Here is a 23,413-nt window from a genome sequence, read left to right on the forward strand (position 1 = left end):
ACATTATGCTGATAGTGTACTGTGACTATTGCTTGTCACTCTGACCGATATTGTCTTGTAGCTTCCTGGTTTGCTCCCATCTGTCTGCATCCATCTGCTGTCTCCCATAGTTGCTTAATTACAAGCTATTTTCTTCACAGTTATTGCAAGTTGATGCAGACACAGAAACAATGTAGCATGCACACATAAGTGTACCACATGCTGAGGCCATGGTTGCACTAAAACTGTGACCCAACAGGAAACTACTCTTTTTGTTACCCAGTTGTGCTTTTTCAGAACAAATCTGATGTCAGTGGTCTTACCTGTACTAAGCTGAGGAAAGATGCAAGGGCAGTTCTTTCTCTAAATCCTCAGGCCTGTCCATGATTGTCGTGGGTGGGAGTGGAAGGCTTAGACAAAGTTATTAAAAAGCAAAGCCTTACCTGTGAGTCTTGAGGTACAGAAAGGACTCCCTTGCTTTCTAGACCTCTTCTCAGAGAGGAGTCTAGCTGCAGCTAAACCCAGTTTTAGCCTTGGATTATATTAATCGTTTAAATTTAAGGAATTATAGAGCTATGATTGAAAAACTTTTGTTCTGCAGGTTTTAATGATTGGCAAAATGAGAATATTTACATAAAATAAAAATTTATTTTATAGAAATGATCAGACAAAAGATTTTAATCAGAACTATTTACTACACAATATAAACACTGAAAATCTATTTATAGAGTATAATATAGCATAAAGTAGTATAGTGCACTATAACAAAGCAATTATTGAAGCAGCTATATTAAAACTAGCAAAAAGAAGTAATTATTAAGTAGAGATCTGATGTAACTCACCCATACCAACGCTCAGAGGAGTATCCTTGTGGGGCATCTCCAGCCCAAGGGAGGGATCTCCACACATACATGCCAAGAAGGGTTATGTCAGAAGAACCTGACTGCATGAGGGGGACTGGACTTTTATAGTGTAAAGTGATTGACTGTTAGTCACACCTTTACAGGCCAGCTATCAGCTTATTTGTCAAATCATACTTCAAAAAGCAGGGTATGTATTCAAAGTTTGATGAAACAGGGTGGTTTCAGCATAATTAACACCAAGACAACACCCTGGCTCCAGCATTTGATCTTGCATGATAGCTCGATTGATAGCTTGGTTGGATTTTAGGTCTTATCAGGGTGGGTTTATCTTGCCACAATGATCCATGGCTAAAAGCTGCAATTCCAGCCCATTGTGGCAAAAGGATACAGTGCACAAGACAGGACTCTGAGATGGAAGAGACAATCCATGAAAGATCTCATGAACAGCCTATCCCAGACTGTTCATAAATCACTAATTTACATTACAATTCCTCGAAATGTAATGACTGTCATTTAAATTGCCATGCAGGCCCTGCAGGTTGTTACACAAAAATTTGTTATCTGGCAGCTTCTGTAGTATTTGCTGTAGTGAGGAACATCCTTCTGGAGTTAGAAATAACATTCTTCATCTGTCTTGCTGCTAGCACAGCATTAGAGTTTGCTCATTTGGTGATGGTAACAGAGAGTAGGGCTGGAGCACAGCTACTTCCACTTGGAAAGAGGAAAAAGTGCTTCTTTGCACCAGTTGAGAATCTTTAGTTCCTGTCAACCAAAGTGTCAGATGGAGATGGTGGGCACAACACCAAAAAAAAAAAAAAAGGAGAGAAAGGCTATCTTCATCACTGGAAAGGAGAGATTTCTTTGTGGGTTCGGGCACATCAAGAAGAAAGTTTGTTTTGCATACAACTACAAGTGTTCTCTGTCATGGCAACTGAGAAATGATCTTGTAATGGAAAAAGTCTTCATTTTCAGAGCTGTAGGTTCAGAATCCTTGTCATGATACCACTTATTTGTAACTCATCAGTGTTTACGCTTTGATTTTTCCTACTAATTTATTCTCCCTTAAAGGAGAAAAAAACCTGTGTTTTCAAACACTCTCAAGGAAAGTCTAAATATTACAAGAAAATATTATGGACTAATTTTAATACATACCTGGAGTGAGACCTGCCCTTTTAAGTTACTGTTGGTGTACTGTTGCTGTACTTATTGGTAGCAAATGCTTGGAAAATGAAAAGGGGAGGAAATCAACCTGCATAGAGTGATCCTTCCAGAACATATACTTCCCACCTTCTGTCTGTTGGCATTCCTGTGGCTGTGTTTAACAGCTGTTGGCTGCTCTGCTTTCTGTTTCGTTGTCTGATCCCTTTTTAACCTATTTTATCTTCCTGATCTTCCCAACACTGATAGTGAACTTCACAGTTTGATAAAAAGTCATGTGACAGTGTCTGTCTTTCTGCTTTTGAACTTTCTGTTTGCTGCTTTCACTGAGTGGCACTTACAGGACACTTTTGAGCCATATTGGCAGTGTAGGCAAAGGGAAATTCTTCTTTACCCATCTTCCACAGAGGGTAATATACAAGTAATTTCTCTGTTATTGCATTTTTCTACTTTGCAGATAATATGTCTTTTCTCTTCTTTTGATATCTGCTTTTTTAAAAAAATGCTTAAGATAATAGCCACTGATGAAAAGGGTGGCCTTTACCTTTCCCTTAAGCTGCCACTGTCCCCAGAGTGAGTAACCAAAATGTTCATCCAAACAAAAAATGAATGCTTTCCTACAAGCCTAGCTCTGTGAACCTGCTCACCACGGGTCAGCCTGTCCTGATGCAAAAGCAGAGGTGGGGAATATGTGTCTCTGGTTCAATGGGGATGAAGAGAGGGAGAGTATATCATTACAAGTTTTATGAGCCAACTTAGGTTCAACAGAAACTTTCAGCTGCACATCCAGTATCCCTGCTGGAAGAAGTAGGCCTTCCATCAGCTGCTCATTCTTTTCCTTGTGTCTCCTCATTTGTACTGGCACAGCTCACTGTGGAGCTGTATTCTACACCAAAACAGGGAAATGATCAGGCTTAAAAATTAACCCTGGAGAAATGGTTGGTTTCCAGCCAGATCTATTTCCAGGACTCATGACGTGGCTGCAGTAGTGCTCGTGCCAAAAAAATGAGCACAGGATGGAAGTGAGGTGGAGAAAGTAGAACTGCTTTTTTTAATGGTCATGCCAGGATAAGCTACAATCATTTCCTGACACTGAGACCAAGTGACTCATTTCATTTTGCATGTATACACCTAGAGTTATTTGAAAATAGGCTGGCAACAGGCAGACAATATGTTGGGAATGGCAACTCTTGCACCCTGCCCAGGAGAATGCAGACTGGGCAGAGACTGGTGTGGGCTTGACTGTGTAAGAAGTGTGCTCCCATTTAAACACTATTGAGCATTAAATATCTCTTATGACCTGCTTTGAATTACCTGTATTGACGTAGCCTATACGTGCTGAGAAATCCTTTCTCAACAGTACCTAAAATACATATCCTATTACTCTGTAGGCTGGCTGTGTATTTTTTTCATTATTGATTATATTGTGTTTATCCACACTGCATGTCATTGGCTATTTTACTGCTGAGATGCTTATGGCAACTTTACTCAGCTGTGAAAACTCTGTTCTGTTTTTTGGTGAGCATTTTTCTGTGAGGGGATCCTTCTCTTCTTGGACAACGTAGTCTTTTCAAGAGCTTTTTCTGGAAGAATTTAATGAAAACTTATTTCCAATTTTGCTCCTAATCACATGACCTTTAACTTCTTTGTAATAGATGGAGGCATGTTTACAGAAGAGGTGTCAGCTCTTCCAATTGTATCACCTTTAGGCGATATGTCTATATAGCTCTTTTCCTTATCATTGTTTTTTTACAAAGTACTTTGGTCTGTTGTTCCACTTTTTTCCCAAATATTTGCATTATATCCTTACCATTTATTTGTCAGTTCTCTGACACTGTGTTTGTTTTGAATGATCAGGCTATCCCCCACAAGTTTCATATCATGAAAAAAAAATCCCACAATTTGAAGTAAGTTAATAAGCTATTGCTTTTTCGTTTTTAAATGTCTGATTATAAATTTTGAAAAATGATATGTTGACTTTTCTAATTTCAAAGCAAATTGTAGAATACATTCTGATTTTTTTTCTGATTTCTGAATTCTCTTTGCCCTTTTTTTAGCAGATTAAACTTCATTCATTAAATAGTAAAGTAATAAATGAATTATCTATTTAATATTAGCTCATAAAAAAGAAAAATCTTTTTGAAGACTTCAGCTTAGCTTCCACCTTTTCTTTTCAATACAAAGTTGGTACAATGTATGGATATCTAATTTCAGCAGGCATCCACTTTACTTCTGTCCATTTATGCCAAAAATTTTGACATCTCAGGTTTTTATTGTATTTTTTCTGCATGAATACAGTTGGTGGCATTTGAATTTATCATCTATGTGTATGTATATTTATACAGCTAAATACTTAGATGTATAAATATCTAATATACATATAAAAAAGACATGCTAAAAATACTGCATGTATTTTGCATTATGTGGAAAGTTTTGAAAAAAACCTGTTTATGACCTCAAGCTTTATAAGAGGTAATTGCCATTTAATAGATGCATGATGACAGAGCAACAATAAAATCGTATTTTCAAGTTCCTGCAGAAATCTGTTGTCAGGTTCTCTGTTCCTTCACGTTTGTCTTTACAAGGATTTAAGTCTCTGCCCATTCTTTATTTGCTTATAATCTGCAAATATCCTTTAGTAACATGTAATTATTGAAAATATCCAGCTTGTTTGCTTATTTGACATTCCAAGTCCAGATTCCTGGGATGCAAGGTGATCCATTCTAAGATGTTAAGACCCATTTTACTTTCAGAAGAATGTTATCTTTGAGTCAGAAGAGCCAGAATATTTCTTGCAGTGCATTTGAGGTCTGCACTCTGTCCTTATATTAGCACAGAGTGAGTATGTCAACAAAGGAACAAGGATTTCATGTTATGGGTGTTCTCTTTCAGTTTTGTAATTAAATATCTAAATAGTACCTGACCCTTTGTAGCAGTTTGAGCCACATTAGAAATCTAAAATCCAATTTTTAGGCTTCCCCCACCCCTTCTCAACAATTTATCCTAACACCAGAGAGAAACTTTCAGGCCAGAGGCTTCTGTAGGGGAAGGGGGAAGTAGATACATTTATTTACACAAATAAATACTATACAAACTAAAGGCAACTATACATATATATATATTACATTACTATCAGTCAGTCCTTTCAAGCCCCTCCTTTAACTTTAGTGCAGGAGCAGCCTTTAAGGCTGATATGTAGCACAGTCTTTTGCTGTGGGAGTGTTCTGGGCTCCTGAACACTCCCTCCTCACCAAGTTCCAGCACTTGTTTGTTGTAGTCTCTCCTCCTCATGAAGTCTGAGAAGATAGCTTTGAGTCCTTGCTCTCCTGCTGCTGGCGATCTCTCCCTCTCGGTGTCCCACCTCGGTTCGTAGGCTGCTGTAGTGTAGCTTAGCTTATCAAGCGTACCCGTCCTGGAATCTTCATTCCTCCACATCAGTTCTCGGCTGCCCCTGGTCAGCTTCGACAGGCACCTCTCGAGCTCTTGGCTCGTCTCCAATTTCGCCTGGGACTCTTCTCCCAAGGGCTGGGCCTACTTCCACAGCCCAGTCTCCTGGCTCAGCTCCAACTCTGAGCCCCTCCTCCACTTACAGCTTCACTGCAGAAAAGGAGGGGGAAGAGAGGGCTTGGCTGCAAAGCCTGCCTCTCTCCTCTTACCTCAGGTGCTGTGAATCTCTTCCTTCACAGCACACACTCCAAATGCTGCCTCTAACTCTAGCCAAAGGCTGAGTTGGGGGGTCGCAGGGCTCCCCTCTCCCGCCCCGGAGGGGAAGAGAGGGAGCCCAGCCACCCCCTGGCCTTGTCCACCTACACGCAGCAGACACCAACAGCAAAACAACCAAGACTGCACTGCCAACAGCTTACGGTGCTGTGATATAGGATTTTGAGCAGAAGCGAACAACACAAGTGGTGATTGGTTCTCCAGGGAACACTGTCCTGGCACCCAATCACCTCTGAGCCCCCCCAGCCTCTCAGGGGGGCCAATTTCAAACTATGACACCCTTATCAACCAATTTAAAGGCAACCTGAGTGTGTTGCTTTCTATGCATTTAGAGGAGGCATCATTTTCCTCTTACTGTTTTTTCATCCTGCAAGTATTTGGCAGATACATTTTTTGATTCACCAGTTTTTACTTTCACTGCCTCTTAAAATCTTGTGAAATCATTTTGATATCATCTAATTTGAACTTTCTACTCTTATCTTTGGCTGTGGTCTCAACAGAATATCTGTGAATCATTATGCGCCATGACAGCCACTGTCCAGTCAGAAGGACTGCTTTCATTTCTGATGTGAATGCTTACTGACTGCTAATAACACTAACTAGCATTTTTAGGTTTTTCTATAATAAGATTGTCATCATAATCATATTCTCCTGGTTAAGAACATAGTCTTCATTGAGACTGCATGGTAGTGTTAAACCATTAGACTACATTGAAATAGCTCTTGATTTATATCAGCTCAAATGAGGTCTGCCAGAGGAGGCTTTATTGCATATATAATGCCATAGAATTTATGACAAAACACTGACAATATTAAAATGGAGTTCCACAAAAATGTATTTTTATGAATTTTTCACCATCTTTTTAATGAGATTGGATCTCAAAACGTACTGATATTCCAAAAATGTTACACCTTTAGATATAGTTCTAGGTATTGTTGTTGTAGATACTAAAAAGCTATTATGAAAACTCTGGGACAAAAAGAAAAGAAAGATAAAATATTATAGAAAGGAGTGTAAAAGCAATCAACCAACCAAACAAACAAAAAGGAAAAAACAAGCAACAAAACCAAAACTCAGTTGGGTTGGTCCAACTGATTGGGCCATTTTTGATAGTCAGATCATTATTTGATAAACTGAACATATATTGTATGAATAGGGCTGTTTTATTTTTACCAGGCTGATGACTTGACATGATTTCAAGTTGGTAAAAGTTAGGGTCTTCCTGAAACGCCCATTATTGTAAGTGAAATTCTACACTAACAAAACCATATTAAGTTGCAAAACTAATTTTTTTCAATTACAGTGTTTGATTTCTGGAATGAATCTACTAAAGGCAGATAGTAAATAAATGAATCTTCCATTGTTTAAGGCACCTTGCAACTTTTCTTTTTCTTTCCTGGGGCTTTTTGTTGGGTTTGATGAAATGCATGTCACATAGTGCATGCTTGGGGTTTGATTTCTGCGGGATCTGGAATTATACTTGAGTGGCCAAAGAATAGCCTTGTAGGGGTTTTGTACTGTGCTTATTTTGTCTCTTAAACCTGTACTCCAGCAGGACAAGATGCCTATTGTTTCTTTACTTCTGTGTCCTCTTGTAACAGAATGAATATTACTGTAGGTTAGACTTCCTGTGGAAGAACAAGTTCAAAAAAGAGCGGGAGGAGATTGAAACCATGGAGAACTTAAATCGGGTGCTTCTGGAGAATGTGCTTCCAGCCCACGTAGCTGAACACTTCTTGGCAAGAAACCTGAAGAATGAGGTCAGCTGTCTCTGTATATCCTCTGCTCAGTAAGAAAGCAGTGTATCCTGGAAGTGTATCCTTGATGCTGTTTTGAACAGTATGTCCATACCGATAGACTATAGATTTACAGTCATTTTCATTCCCCCTTGCCTACCTTAAAGGCTTGCTTTGCAGCACTGAATGCACCTTAATACCTTGAAGTAAAAAATGTGACATTATCTTAAGTGGCAATGCACTTTGCCTATTGAAGGAGGGTAAAAAAAAGGTGGGGAGTAGGAAGAACAGGATGCTTGAATCAACATGGATTTAAATTTAAATCATATGCATTCAGATGCTTTTTCCTCTGTGATCAGAGTGGAGTTGCAACCAGGTTCTGAATTTTCTTCTGTTGACTGGAGAGCTTGCTTATTGGAGTGAAAATTAACCTTTTCCCTGAAACAGTGTCTGTGTTAATTTTGCAAAGATGTTTTGAACACTGAATTACCTGTTTACTCACTGCTTATGGACCTAATCTAAGCACCAGAAAAGTCACCCAAAAGATCCATCTTTACTTTGGTGGAAATTAGTTCTGCTCCTAGTATTCCTTTACAGTATTAATAAAGCAGAAAAGAATGAAAATATAAAACTATTTAGAGAGAATAACAGCTCTAGACATCTTAAATGCAAAAGTTTGAATTACTTTCGCATACCAAATAATTGTTTCAAAACTGATGAGAGAGGGGAGAAGGCAGCTTTGGGGATTCATTTTTGATCTCCTGTGTCAAAAAGGATGTCTTCCCTTTCACTGTGGTTTGCCTTAAGCAGTACTAATCAGTACTTCATATCAATACTTCAGTATTCCCTGCAAAAACTCATTTGGTAGCTCACATCAAATGAAAATTGCTGTGGGATTCTTTTGAATGCTTCCAGACTTTGACTGGAAGCCAAGTTGACTCAGCTCCAGTTCTTGTTAAGGCATTGAACACAGCAAACCATCAGGAGATTGCTTTCTCTTTTATGTGCTATTCCACCTCAGCTCCCCAGCAGAACAACAACATCTGCTTACCTTTGTCTTGACAACTGGATTTATCTTGTCATCCCTCAAGATTCTTAGATTGGAATGAGCTTTATTAATTGTAATGAAGAACATAAATTGTAATATGCTGAGCTCTCCAATACATCATGTCAACTGAAATAAAAATGATTTGACATGATTTTAATGGCATCCATTAAAAAAAAAAAAAGAAAAAACACACCAAAAATAACTCCCCAACCTGAGGTTGTTTCCTGTTTTGTTTCTTTAAACACAGTTTTCAAAGAAGGAAGATCCTTTCAAATCCCTGGAAGTGTTCAGGAATATAACTATCTGTCATGTCTTCAAATTTGTTTCAATGTCAGAAAGGTTATTTTGAGCCTTAATGGACATTCTGCATGTGTGTGTATATACACCTAAAGATGTTAGGGCAGATCAGGCCTTTGTTTTCTTTTTGTGGATATGTAGGTCAACAGATAGTAAATTGAAATTTGTCCACATTTTCCTTAGTTGCAAACATTCATGTTAACGTGATTTTATGTATGTTCTTTTCTGTTTAGCACAGATTCTGAGATTAAAATTAAGCTAATGGATGAATAGTCTGTTTCAAAATACTACTTCCCTTAGTGTTTTATGCATGCAGCTATATGGAGAGAAGGAAAACAAAGTGTGCTGCTGAAGAGCAGGGGGAAAAAATGAAAGAGGAAAAAATGAGTGGATGAACGCTAACTGGGAGCAGAGGGACTGTACTTTCAGGTGACCAGCAAAGGTCTTTTTATAACAGGATACACACTGTCTAATGCTGATATGCAAAAAGAAAAGTTTCTTCAGAGCAAACTGTCATAAAGGTTTGTTTGCTTTACCAGAACCTCCAGAGCTGGGTTTCTGCTTGTAGTCTGCATGCTGGGTACCAGACAAGTTACTTTCCAGTTGAGAGAAAGATAGGAAAAAATCTAAGATGAAAAGCAGGAAACAGGGCAGGATTAAATATATCTGCGCCTGGCTTGTGCAGCATTCTCCTAAATGCTGTTAGCATTCAGATTCCCTATTAGTGAGAACTGCTCAGGAGCTTTTGTGCTGTAAGCTAACTGGCAAACCTGCTACTGAGCAAGAGGAATTCTGTTTTGTTAGCTGCAGGATGGAACTAGTACCCTACTTAGAGCAAAAATTCTGTGCAGAGAAGCTGACCACCATACCCTTCCAAGAGGTAGAATTGGACTACTTTGCCTTCTCTATCCCAAGAAGATCTTCAGGCACTGGAGATGAGGGGACAGAAAGAGGAACATACTTGCAGATTTTATTGAAAAGGAAAAAAAAAGGATTGAATTCAGAAGGCAGGATGATTTTATTTTTGTTAAAAGAAGCAAAGCTATTCCTTCCTGGAATGATATTGCATTTAATTTTCTGATTAAACGTTTTTGAGAGTAATGTTTCAAGAGAGATACTCATAGGAAAATTAAGACACTCGATTGCCACAGCCTTTATTATTATGAATGATCACAATAAACTAACTGGGAATATCTTCATAGAATTTTCTGACATTTATTGTGTCAGTCACAATTACTACTCATCTGGTTGTAAACAGTGCCATTAGTTGTTGTTTCTGTTCTGGTACTATGCTATAGAGCATTAGTGGGTGTGGATATTGCCCCAGTATTAGAGAGGAAGGAAGAGGAATGGGATACTGTTGCTGAATTCCTTCACCCAAAATTGAAATCACGTTACAGGGAAGGTGACTTAAGGAAGTAGAAGGAAAGCTGAGTTAACTACAGAATGTAATCTCTGTACCTTATTAAGGAAACTTCCCTGTCCAACCATCCAGGAGCCACTCTGGCAGTCACACTTGCACCACCTGAACTGGAACTGAAGTCCCTTCACAGCAGGCAGCTCCAGTGAGCCAGTGGGTGCCCCTCTTGACTCCCTTCACACACCATGTTCCCAGTCAGACAAGGCTTCTTTACCGGCTCAACCCTTGGGATTCCTACCACAGACTCTCAGACGTCTGGATCCCTAAAACAATTAACTCATGGTGCAACAACAGAGTCACAGCTCAAGCTGTGAACTGCAACAGTATATGCCATCCCTACTGCACACAGTCATGGTGGAGCTTCAGTGATGCTCTGGTTGTGGAATCCTTAGAAAATACAGACAAAATCTAGTAATAAATAATTTACCTCATCCAGATGCTTGTGTTCCTCCCTGTTGGCTATTATTTTATGTTTGCCCAGAAGCTTCCCTCGCACCTGTGCTAGGATGAGTCAGTTTTCAGTCAACAGTTTTCCCCTACTTCTGCTATTTTTCAGTTGAACATTAGCAGTAGAGATCCACTATGTCTGTACACATCTGTGTGCAGGCACATCACATTCTTCCAAAAAGAAACACTATCAATGAAATTGCAAAATCCAAGCTTTGCCAGGTAAAAAGGGAAATAATATCCAATGCTTCTTGAAATCTCAGAGCTAATCCTATTCATCTTTTCACCTGAGTATTAAAATCCTTTTTTTAATCAAATAATAACCTGAAGATAATTTTACATTATAGTAGTTTGCAGCATCTTTTATTCATGTGGCAACTTTTGTGTTTTTTAAGTATTAGTTTAATATTATCTTCCATCCTTCCTTTCTTCCTTCCTTTCCTTCCTTTCCTTCCTTTCTAGGACATGAATTTTTCCTGAAAGAAGAGATATTCTAATGTTTAAGGGCAGTGGAGAGGAAACTGAAGGGGGGAGGGTGGTGATTTTTAGCAATAAATCTTCCTGGGGAGCAGATATGCTCTCTCTCATTTCAGTGGTCACAGAATCTGACATAACTAAGTTTTAGTTCAGGTGACTTCTTCCCCTTTGCCTCAACATCTTGTTATGGAAAAGAAATGTCAATTATTTTGTCCTATTCGGCATCTTGTCATTTTAGGTTAGAAATTATCAGTCAGGATTGTGTTGCATTATGCATTTGTAGTGCTTTCGGTTTGTGATTTTGTTTCAGTTTTCTAGCTATTACAGTAGCACAAACAACTAATAATAAATTAGATATTGTTTTGCAAAATGAAAGAACCAAGAAGAAAAAAATCATTAAAATGTTTTCAGCTGTATATGTTGAATGTTTGAAAAAGCTGGCTTATACACTGTTTAAAATTAATAAATGCAACTAAATCCAAAACCCACCCAACCACAGTCTCAAGGCATTCCAAAAACTTCAGTGCCTCCCTTTTCAGAACCTGGACACTCCATGTAAATAAGGAAACTTATTTACAGCTGAGTATGATAATTTTTTTCCCCTCTATTCTGTTTTCTTTTGGACAGGATCTATATCATCAGTCATATGACTGCGTCTGTGTCATGTTTGCCTCTGTTCCGGATTTCAAGGAATTTTACACAGAATCTGATGTAAATAAGGAAGGCTTGGAGTGTCTCAGGCTTCTGAATGAGATCATTGCTGACTTTGATGATGTATGTACTTCTAACAGTCGACTTATGATTTCAATCTTAATAACTCAGGGTATGCAACAATAAGCAAATACACTTGAAGGGGAGAGTGGAAGGCCTGTCAGAAAAGAAATTTTGTGTGCCTGGTCACATGGTAAATACTTACAGGGAGTATTAAAGGAAGAAGGTATTTATGTGGCATAAATCAGATAGTGGTCTGACATCACACTCAATTGCTTTTGATTTGCTATAATAAGTCCCCCATGTGTATATCTGATAGAAAAATTTTGCCCTTTAACTGCAGCTCATGAAGCACATTACGTGCCATGTATTAACTACAAGTTCTAAATACTAATTTCTAAAGTCAAATACAACTTTGTGTTATACTTGATCTGTGTTGGTCTCACACAGATAATTGATCAGTTGATACATAAGCAAATCAAAGGATTGTGTAGGTTTTAATGTTCCATTCCTTGAAGTTAGAAGCAAGTAAAGAGTATGACTACAGATGGATTGTGAAAAGGCAGTTGGACAGAATGTGAAAAGGCCTCACTGAGAACGGTATTTATCTTTAAGAAAGTTATTAGTAATGAAGATACTAGTAAAAGGTATGAAGATTGTGTCATGACTCAGACAGAACAGAGTCTGGATTTGTGGATCTGCAGCTATAAAGGGCATTTTAACAGCACACCCGTTTGAAGAACTGCGTGTCCAAAGTCCAAACCAACCTAGGATGTGAACTAAAATCCTTGGATTTTAGTCCCATTGACATGGAGAATGCCATTGACACGGAAGAGATGCTTACTTTCAGAAAGCTGCTTAAAGCTGAGCTGTTGGCTCTCATGGTGACTCAGTTCTAATGTTGCATGAGTGCAAAGTATGCTGACTTCTAAGAGGTGTATGTACAATAAGGTGGAATTTATTCTCATTCCTATAAATTTAGTGCCTTTATAATAAAAACATATTTCAGACAACAGAAATTCTCTTTTGTTGAAGGCTGTAACCATTGTTTTATCCATCCTTAAGTCCTTCATCCTCTATATATTTGTGAAGCCATTTGAGGTCTAGATTGAAACTGTTCTAAGAATTGATGCTCTGAGTGGTGTTAGAGTAACAAAGCTGCTGATCTGAATTATGAATAACCATCCTTGTTTTACAGTTATTGTCAAAGCCAAAGTTCAGTGGAGTTGAAAAGATAAAGACCATTGGAAGTACTTACATGGCAGCAACAGGACTGAGTGCTACACCCAACCAAGAACAGTGTCAGGTACAGGAAAATGTTCTTGCTTAATAAAAAACATGTTCAAATGAAGGCTAAAATTCTGTTATTTAAAATCCATGTTATGTATAATACTGTGACCTAGTTTTTTTAATATTAACATAGATTATATTGGACAAGTGTATACTTTAGTAGTCTCTGTGAATTGTTCTTCACATTGCAGTTTGAAAATGCCACCTCCGTATTTGCTAAAACAGGCCTTCTAGTCTAAATACAATACAGGATTTAATTCCCCCATGCTGCATCAGAACTGGATTTATAGAATGTACAAAAACTGCAAGAATTAACGTTTTCCATTGTAAGTGGGAGGGCTGAGTAGCTTCACTAACCATACACTTACAGAGCCCTCAGATTCAGCATTGAGAATGTGTTCCTTTGTTTCTAGTTTACTTATTATGATAGGATTAGGAACTGCAGTCAGTAGAAATTAAGTTCAGAGAAGCAATTCATAACTTTTAAGCAAAAACCTTGCATTTGCCATGATCTTTAGAGTACTACAGGTTAGCAACAGAGAGACAGCAATTACGAATCAACACAATCTGTGCTAAGGATTAATGTGCTCTTGCCAAACTAATGTTCCTTCTAGACAGAAGCAATTACCACATGAACTACAGACCCTAAGGATTCTGAGGAGAAAAAAAAAAAGAGAATTATTTTAAATTAGTTCTGACATTTAATATAGGGAGGTGAAGGAATGAAGAAAATGCAGAACTGGAGACTGGAGATGAGAAGACAGAGAGCTCTCAGTCATTACTAAAACTAGTGTATGCAGAGGAAGAAATTTATCATTTGAGTTATTTCCACAAACTATTAGTCAAGAGATCAACGTTTCAGCATTCCTTTGATGATTTAGTTGACATTTTCTAAAGAAATCCACAAGAACTCAGCAGCCTTCAGTCCAGATTCCCAAAGATACACAGGTGCTGCAATACCTAGTATAGTGACTGACTGGTAGACATACTGCTGGGAACCACCCCCATCTTAAAGCAAGCATCCAAGGAAGATTAAGTGCCTGAGGAGGGGGTCTGAATATGTCAACTGAACAGGAAACCATCTTAGTTAGGAGTGAACTCCAAAGGAAACAGGCTTCTTTCATCTAAACAGCTGCTCCAGCAAGCACCACTACTGTCCCATCCTAGGCTAATGCATCCACTCTAGTAACCATCTCCGAAGTTGTCATCCGTCCATCTCTTCTGTCACTTTATCTGAAGAAATGAGGAAGATCTGGTAATTTCTCAGAGAGATCAGTGGGTCTATCTCTTATGAAATCATTTGCTAGTGAGTGTCCTTCCCTGGGCTGTAGGAGACCAAAAATCAGTTTTCTCCTCGATCTGAAGGGACTCAAAACAGTACTTAGAAATCAGGTTACTTTGTTGATGTATGAGGAGAAACTAAGTCTACAGCCTTTATAAGTGGTAAAAAGCTCTGAGCTAGTAAGTTAGGGGACAGAGTGGGGTTACTCTCTTCCTGTCTTCCTCTTGTGTTTTATTCATTTTCATATCTGTTAGATGTTCTCAGAGATGCTTGCTTATCTGCCGGATGAGATCAGTTGAAGAACTCTTAAAATTGTGAATTTCACCAGATCATAAGCATTTAATAAGGGTGCTCAGCTGTGCAACAGTGAGATGGAGGAGTCTCTGTGGGGCTGTCCATAAGCGTTATTTATTATGAAAGGGCATAAATAGAAGTGGACACCTAGAGAAAATGAATTAACAAATCCTAGGCACACATAAACACCGACTGCCCGTGGGATTAGATAGCAGCTAATCAGTTATTTGACAATTGAAACATTAATTTAGGCATGGTTTGGATCTATCATCTCTGGACTGCCTGGTTGTATAAGTAAAATGCATCCTAGTCTCTTGGCCATTGTTTGATCTAACTGATGCTGGGCAGGGTACCACTTTTGACATGACTTTCCTGCATATTCCTGCTGGCAGTAGGCACCCCTAAAGGTTTAAGTGCTTTCAAGTGTTCAGCATATTTTTGTTGTATTCTCATAGCAACTAAGGCTCAGGAAAATGATTTTACTCTATTTGTTTTTCTTTTAAATTCAGGAACCTGAACGACAGTACATGCACATAGGAACCATGGTGGAGTTCGCATTTGCCTTGGTGGCAAAACTGGATGTCATAAACAAGCATTCTTTCAATGACTTCAAGTTACGAGTAGGTAAGTATCACAGGATTTTTATGCGAATATATTATAGTTTTAGTTAAATAAGAAAGATTATTTGCTGAAGTTTTCATACCATCACATAGTTCAAAGTGTAGGGGACCCCCTGCCTCCCTGCCAGGGCTGCACCGGGAGGTGGGGGATGTCCCTGAAGTGAAACACCATGAGAATTCACAGGGGAGAGGATAAACCCCCCCAGTATTTCAGGAACTGTTCTCTTGTTCCTGTGTGTGGGTAGTGAGGGAGGACACCCACTGCTTTTTGCCATGGCTTCCTGATGGGTGCTTTGAGGAATTCTTGCCACTGCCGCTTTTTACTGTGGCTCCCACGTGACATCCATGGCTTTTGCCACGGCAGCCGCCATCAGCTCCCTGAGTGGTGCAAGCACCATCGCCAGCAGCTGCCAGGGCCGCGTTGAAAAAACCTGGGAACTTCCTTTTGTGAGCTGCACGTGGCTCATGATCACCCAGTCCTGGGTGCTGCTCCAGCTCCATCACTGTCACATCACGTGGTCTCCGTTGAGATCCGCGCTGGTGGCATTAGGACTTTTCTTCAAACGAAATACTATTCCAGGTTTTTCTCATTTTAACCAAAGGGGAGGGAGATGGCTAGGTGACATTTTTCCTACTGTTGTTTGGTTTTCTTTTCCTGTTTGTTCTCCTTTTTTTTTTAGTAAAATTGTTATCTTTTCCCTCCTTCATTCAGACTCCTCCTAACTTCAAAAAACTTGACAATATTTGGGGGGAGGGAAATAAACAAAGAGAAGGAGGGTTTTACCTCATCAGAGGTCGCACCTCCTGAACATATTGTCATTAAACTAAGACAGAATATCATGGATGAGGGGGACAATTCAGTGGGAAGTACCAGCTTATTAAAGTATTAGTAGAACTGACCAAAAGGGCCATGATAGTAAACAGCACTGTCCTGTTTAAAAGCAGCCTATGTGGTATTGCCCATCACCTTTTGCTGCCGTTGTCACAGGGAGTGTTTCAAGGCAGGACTCAAGGCAATATTCCTAAGTAAAGAATGGTTGAAAAAATGTGTTTGTGTGGCTCTGAATGGTTTTATGATAACTCTGTAAAAATTATTGTAGAGGTTGCTAGCTACATACATTTTTTAAGTTTACCAATACCAAAAGACACAAGAAAACTCTAGTCTGGGCTTTGCAAAACTGTATAAAGGGTTTCAGAGGACAAGAGCTATAATGGGAGAATGAGGCTGAAGTTTGAAATATTTTACATGTACTAAACTCAAACAAGCATACAAAAATGTACCCTTTCCTTTGCAATGTTAGACAAGGGAGAGTATTTATCTGCTTTGTTATTCAGATAAGAGCAAAGATGACTGGTTATTTACCATTGTAAGGGATATCCCCTTATGTTTTAGTTTCTAATTGTTTCTACTTGTGCCTCATGGTATTTCTAAAAAGAAATAGACAGCTGCGGTAAGCGATGAAAAGAATGATGAAATAAATGAATTCAGAGCTGATCAAGAACCATATGTTCCAAAATGTTTATTTCCTGATAGCAGTACACAGCAGTTTTATAATGCAATATGTAACATGGAAAGTGTGAAATGAAAACGGTAAACAAATATTGGAAACCCATAAATCCTGTAAACATGTCAAAAGTATTTGATTTTCAACAGTTATTCTCCTGTCTTGTATTTTTTCTCTCTATGCCACTTGCTTTTTCTTTTAGCTGCTCCTCTCATGTTTATTTCACAGTGCCACCCACTGGCAAAACTTGCTGTCTTCTGACTTGAAATAGGTGCTCCTTAGGGCATTCCTTTACCAGGAGTTTGGTATTCCTTGCTAGAGCAAAAAAATGACAAAGCAAATCTGAAGTATGCTTTCTTCTCAGAGTGTTAGAGAATTTGATGGGTTTAAAAGAAATGTGTAGAGATACCATATTTCTGTACAGAATAAAAGATGACATAACACTTGTAAACATACTTATATCAGCAGTGTCAGTACAAGTAAAGAGCTGCTGATTGTCAGTGCTACATCTGCAAACTGGTTAAAGCAATACTGACTTCTTTAAACTGGGGAGCATGAAGAAAACTGTTTAAGGAAAAAAAAAGATACTTTCTTGATAAAGTGCTTGCTAAAGGTTCCAGAGAACTCAGACTCCTTTGCTTCATGAAATGAAGAACGTTTAACTCTGCAAAAGGAACACAGGCCCCAAACTGGTATTTTTACCATCTTAATCCAACTTAAGCACCACTTCACTTCCCATTTTCACTTCAGTTCTTCTCCACTTCTCACCACAACCTGATGATGAAAGCATCTGATATCCATACCAATTATAGCCACAGAAACATTTGAACATCTACCTCCAACATAATCGACTTATATTCCAAGTGCCATTTTTAAAAGCCTCTCAGCCAGCATCTGACACCATAATTGTTGCAACTCACTAGAGGTTTCAGCTTTCATAATTTTCTGTGAGTGCCTGAAATGCTAGTGTGCCTTAAGAGGTACACAGCCCACTCTGACCTTGTCGGACAATATCGTCACCTAGATGATATTTCAGTCATTCCTCCCCTTCTGTTAGCTGAGGCACTCGATTTTTTAGACAAGCTTAGATATGCTTTTGCAGCAAGTTTTGCACAGGTACTGCTTTTCTCAGAAGAGAGGATGATATGTTGTTTTCCATATACTTCATAGTTAGAACATTCATGTTGTAAGTGACTTAATTTGGTTCCTGATTTTGGCTGAGGCCAGGCTATAGGATACACAGATAGTCTCTGTCATTCCTGTGGAACAGTATTTGCTATTTCATTAAATGATTAAATATCGCTATGGATATGAGAAGTCTGCTCTCTTATATGGATCCGAATCATGGGTCATCTACCGCCACCACCTGCATCTCCTAGAACGGTTCCATCAACGCTGCCTCTGTACAATCCTAAACATCCACTGGCCAGATTATGTGACCAATACATCTGTTCTAGAACAGGCAGCAGTCACAAGCATTGAGGCCATGTTGCTGAGAACACAGCTGCGATGGGCAGGGCACGTCTCCAGGATGAAGGACCACCGCCTCCCTAAGATCCTGCTTTATGGTGAACTTGCCACTGGCTGCCACAGGAGAGGAGCCCCGAAGAAAAGATACAAGGACTCCCTGAAACAACATCTCAGCCTTGGCCATATTGATCAACATAACTGGTCTACTCTGACCTCAAATCGGGAGGCCTGGAGACATGCCATCTATAATGCTGCTGTTTCCTTTGAGAACACACGCAGGATCACTCTCGAGGAGAAAAGGCAACGCAGAAAGAACCGTGTCTTGCAGAATATACCACCTAAGGAGTCTTTCTGCTGTGCCTTTTGCAATCGGACATGCCTGTCTCGTATTGGCCTTTTTAGCCACCAGCGTGCTTGTAAGAAATGTGGATAGAGCCTTCCTAAATATTTGTTCACGAAGCCTAGCCATGGATATGAGAGAAAGAAACAGTTGGTGTCACCCTCTGTTAGAGCATTCACCTGTAGTGAGAGTACTACTCTTCCAGCCTTGCCCCAACAAACATTCATGTCTGTCATGCGAGGAATGACATAGAGTAGGACATCTCAGAATGCCTGAGTGGCCAGAACACATTCCTGAGAGATACAGGTAGAAGTCTACTCAAAGTAGGAGGAATCTGAATCTGACTCCTCAACCCCTAAAATATTAATCTGCACATTGGATGCCATGAATTAGAAAGACCCATCTGTGGTTTGGTTGTTAATGCAGAGTGTTGGCAAGGCCCAAGTCCCTTTGTGCATTTAGTCCCAAGGATTTGTTCTATTTGTTATCCTTTAGAGTTTGCATGTTTTCCCAATTTTCTAGATTTTACTTGTACAGTCAATTTTTCCAGGGTTTCCAAGTGGGCTTATAGTGTTGTTGCTAGCCCTTGCTGCCGTGTTACATACTGGATGAGTCAATGCTGAGATCCCTCTCCGTCCTACAATCACACTTTCAATTTTGCTGTGTAGTTATATCCCTAGTGATGGTTTCAGTTAAGGAATTAATAGAAGTCAGTTACGAGGTAATTTTAGAAATCCAAACTACTCTCTTGTTTAGGGTTTATTTTTCACTAGGTCTAACTTGACTTTCCTGCTCATCGGTAGGTACATTTGATGCTGGTTAACAATATTAGTTTTGATTTTGCCTCTCGGTTTCTTTCCCTGCTAGCAGAGTTACTCCCTTTACAGATGTAACATAGGCTAACAGACTGACTGCAAGATAAAAAAATACCCAGAGTCTAATGAGGTACTATACTATATTGTTCTATGCTATGCTTAATCAAATTATTTCAATACATATTTTTATATTGCAGTTATTTAGGACCATTCTATGGTCAATCCAGCCTTCAGAACAAGGCTTCAAATCCTTTCAGCTCATGCGTATTAGTTTATTCTACATTTAAGAAGCAAAGATAACTACAAAAGTAATTTGATTCAGCCATCAAATGTTGAGAGGAGAGGCTCTTTTCACTACAAGCAGAAATGAAAAGAAATTCCTATATGTCTGTTTTCTAACTAAAACTAAAATTAGATGAGCTGACTTTTGGCATTTCTATAACTAACATTCTCCTGCTGTAAATGGTGGATAAAACCACAATGAACAGACTATTCACTGCTGTACTCACTGTTCAGCCAAATGTTCTGTTGATTGACTTGCTATGTTGCCAGATGCACTGTGTGTCCTTGTTTGGTGGATCTTCACAGAAGCACAGAATTAAGTTGGGAAAAGACCTCTGTAGAAAGTGTTAAAGTCTCCCCTGAGCCTCCTCTTCTCCAGGCTAAACAAATTCAGCTCCCTCAGCTGCACTTCATAGGACTTGTGCTGCAGACCCTTCACCAGCTTTGTTGCCTTTCTCTTCATTCCTAATGTAAAGGTCTGATGTTTTCCAGGTATAAACCATGGACCTGTAATAGCTGGAGTAATTGGAGCTCAAAAACCACAATATGATATATGGGGCAATACGGTAAATGTGGCCAGCAGGATGGACAGCACTGGTATCTTAGATAAAATACAGGTAAGCCTTGACTTTGTGCTAAAATTCATCTTATTCTTTTGAGTTTGGTTCTTAAAAAACATCATATCATTTGTACACTAAATAGATCTTTGTTTTGAAGCTAAGTAAAGAATTAAAAGAAAATTATAGGGAAAGTGGGAGGGGAATCAAAACTTTGTCTTGACCATAAAGAGGCATGCAGTGGAGGAAGTCATGGGTTGCCTGGAAATGCATCCCTACATTAAGAGAGATTTTGTGAATTTCTAAACTCCTAGAATACTAACTACCTTATCTCTGAAGGACAATCCTGATGTTAGTAATCTCTAAGTAAAGGGAATTATTATAACTGTACATCAAGTTAAATCCATAAAGCAATCCTGAAACTTCCCTTGTAATGAACCATGCTGATTAATAATCTTTGTAGGTTATTATCTGTATCGATTATAGATAGGCCTGTATAGAAAAGAACTTCAGTTTTCTAACTTTCTAGTGATTCCATAGCCAGAGATCACATTTTAAGTATATGCCTAGTATGCTGCCTAGCACTTTGGGATCTCAGCATGCAATTGAGAGCACTTCAAATCTGTCACTGAGATTATTCAGAACTAAGTAATGGAAAAGTAACGTTACCAACTGTTAGTTAAAATTGAAAATGGAATGTTAAAGCAGTGATATCTACAAACAGTTGCTTCACAAAGAAACATGGATAGTCTGAAACAAATGATGCTGTTGAACTACCTCTGTCCTAGTGGGCTTCAACCTAAAATGGCAGAATGACCTAGAGTTGGGTTCACTGACAGTTCTGTGAGAAACTGGCAACAGCAGCTCTGACAGGTGATGCTAACATCTTACTATCACTTCATTTACACAGCCTTAGTATTTGTAAAAAGATAAGGAGGCTTAAGTCTGCAGAAGTGAAAATAAGCACCTGAAGTTGAGAAAAGTGCACTATGAGGAAGAGTGTTGTCCCTAGTGCCATTTGAGTATCTACAAGCTCTGTGTTTACAGCCTTAGGTACAGAAGTGCTTACATCATATTTGATACTTGATGTAAGTGATTAGAATGGGCATCCAGCAACAGACTACTTGAAACCTCAGGAGCTCAAACCTCACCTCAGACCATTAAAGGCCTTACAAGCATTATAGCAAAACCTTTATAATTGTGCAGAACATATGTTCTCTTCACACTCTGGAAGAAGATTTTGCTTTGCTTTGTTATCAACACTGGTTGTATTAATGTATTGTTGCAGGTTACAGAGGAGACGAACAACGTCCTGCAAACACTGGGATACATGAGCACTTGCAGAGGAATAATAAATGTAAAAGGAAAAGGAGAATTGAAGACATACTTTGTACATACTGAAATGACAAGATCCCTTTCACAAGGGAACGTGGCATCTTGAAGATGCTTGTATGTGTCATCAATACCATATTTTCAGGAAAGTATCACGCACGTTTTAACTACATTTTGGCCCTTAACATGCGTGCTATTTTCTGGTATGTGGCACTTATTTTAATATGGCTGCAGAATAGTCCCATGAGCCATCATTTTGCACCTTGATATTCCTATGTTCAAGGACAGTTGCGGTGTACGCTATAGGACTGGAAGATTGTACTGCTACTTGCACTGTTATTCAAGACAAGAAAAGAAGGAATAGGAATCAAAAGGAGGTAATGCATCCTGAAAGGACTGAGAGAGATGTTAGTGACAAATGCGGGGAAAAAAGGCAATAAAGCTAGGGGTGCATACTATTTTCTGATGCATGGTGTTTTCTGGAAAATACAGTCGCTCCCCAATAGCATCCACTAATCTGGTATTAAAGTATACAGTATTTGTAAATAAGTTTACTCTGTCCATGATTTGGATGTGATCAGTTGCATCTCATAGCCAGGGACACGTTGGGTGGCTTGCTGGCATTCTTTCTGAAGAGAGAACTAACAATGCTGGAATAGTTTTGTACAAACGTGTCAAATGTTTTGAAGCTATTGTCTTTTGTAAGGTTAATTCATTAAAAGTTTATATGTACTTTGTCTTACTGTTGCTGTCTCTTAGTTATGCTTCCTTCCATGGCTTCTGTCGCTCTAAACCTGCGTGTCTTTTGCTGCTGCTGCTGCTTTTTATTCAGCAGTTAGATGTTGAGGCAGGGTATGGCCAGCTGTCTCAATAGCCTTGGTCAATAATATCTGCTAGACTTATTATTGCCTTTCAGAAACTAAATCATCTCTACTGTCCTCAGTCATGGGTGGCATCCTAGACACTTTGCAGGCATGATACAGAAGACTTAACCTCAAATCCATAAACACAAGCAAAGTGGGAGATACTGAAAACGGTAGCAGAGTTCCTACTTCACAGCTGGCCTGCAGTGCTTAAATAATAACTAGGAAAAGCTGTATAAGGGAAGAAAAGTTTTGATTGTTTTGCACTTTGACAACCTCTTTTGACCTTGCATGCCTTTCACTTAACCTTCGCAATGCTGGATTTCATGGGATATTTCAAGTAACAATCTTACTTTTCAGTATATGAGTATGAGCAAAAGATGTAAAAAATGCTATTTTGTGGATATTTGAGATTAATTTAAATCCCACTGAAATAAAAAGTATAACACTTGCAGAGTTTCATAGATGATCCAGGCGAAAGACAGAAAAAGCAGGTAATTGTACTATCTATGCTCTTTGAAGCATAGTAACAATTAATTTTTGCTTAGTTGTAACTAGTACTTGAAATTAACATATTCTTATAGTCATAGCATCCTAACAAGACCAAAATTAATAAAATTGTCCTACTTACAAAATAGCATATAATTACAAGATTTTTTTCTGACTGATACCATATGAATATGGAAGTCAACTTATGCACTATTAGTTCTGGCTTGTTGAAATGTAAAAAGTATTCAAATTTCTCATTCATGAAACATATATATGTATATATATATATGTATATATATATATATATATGTACACATTTGTATAGTATTGGTGTCCTTTCAGAAGAAGTTCTCAAAATTGTGGGTCACAGGTACATGGCATCAGGCCACAGTCTTACTGAGCGAGGCACAGTTTATTC

The 23,413-nt window shown here is 38.8% G+C and overlaps 1 protein-coding gene across 2 annotated transcripts in view; it reads left to right on the plus strand.

The window, feature by feature from the left end:
* ADCY2 (adenylate cyclase 2) overlaps positions 1-22,375 on the plus strand; it is a 214,342-nt gene extending 191,967 nt beyond the window's left edge. For both annotated transcript variants that reach the window (XM_064660924.1, XM_064660933.1), the window contains 6 exons: positions 7,322-7,480; positions 11,773-11,919; positions 13,055-13,162; positions 15,232-15,346; positions 20,247-20,371; positions 21,600-22,375. In XM_064660924.1, coding sequence (XP_064516994.1) covers positions 7,322-7,480; positions 11,773-11,919; positions 13,055-13,162; positions 15,232-15,346; positions 20,247-20,371; positions 21,600-21,752 — 807 coding nt within the window. In that variant the 3' untranslated portion in view covers positions 21,753-22,375. The remainder of the gene's footprint in view (positions 1-7,321; positions 7,481-11,772; positions 11,920-13,054; positions 13,163-15,231; positions 15,347-20,246; positions 20,372-21,599) is intronic.
* Positions 22,376-23,413: the final 1,038 nt, after the last annotated feature.

The sequence above is a fragment of the Pseudopipra pipra genome, chromosome 1 (genome assembly GCF_036250125.1).
Source record: "Pseudopipra pipra isolate bDixPip1 chromosome 1, bDixPip1.hap1, whole genome shotgun sequence".
NCBI lineage: Eukaryota > Metazoa > Chordata > Aves > Passeriformes > Pipridae > Pseudopipra > Pseudopipra pipra.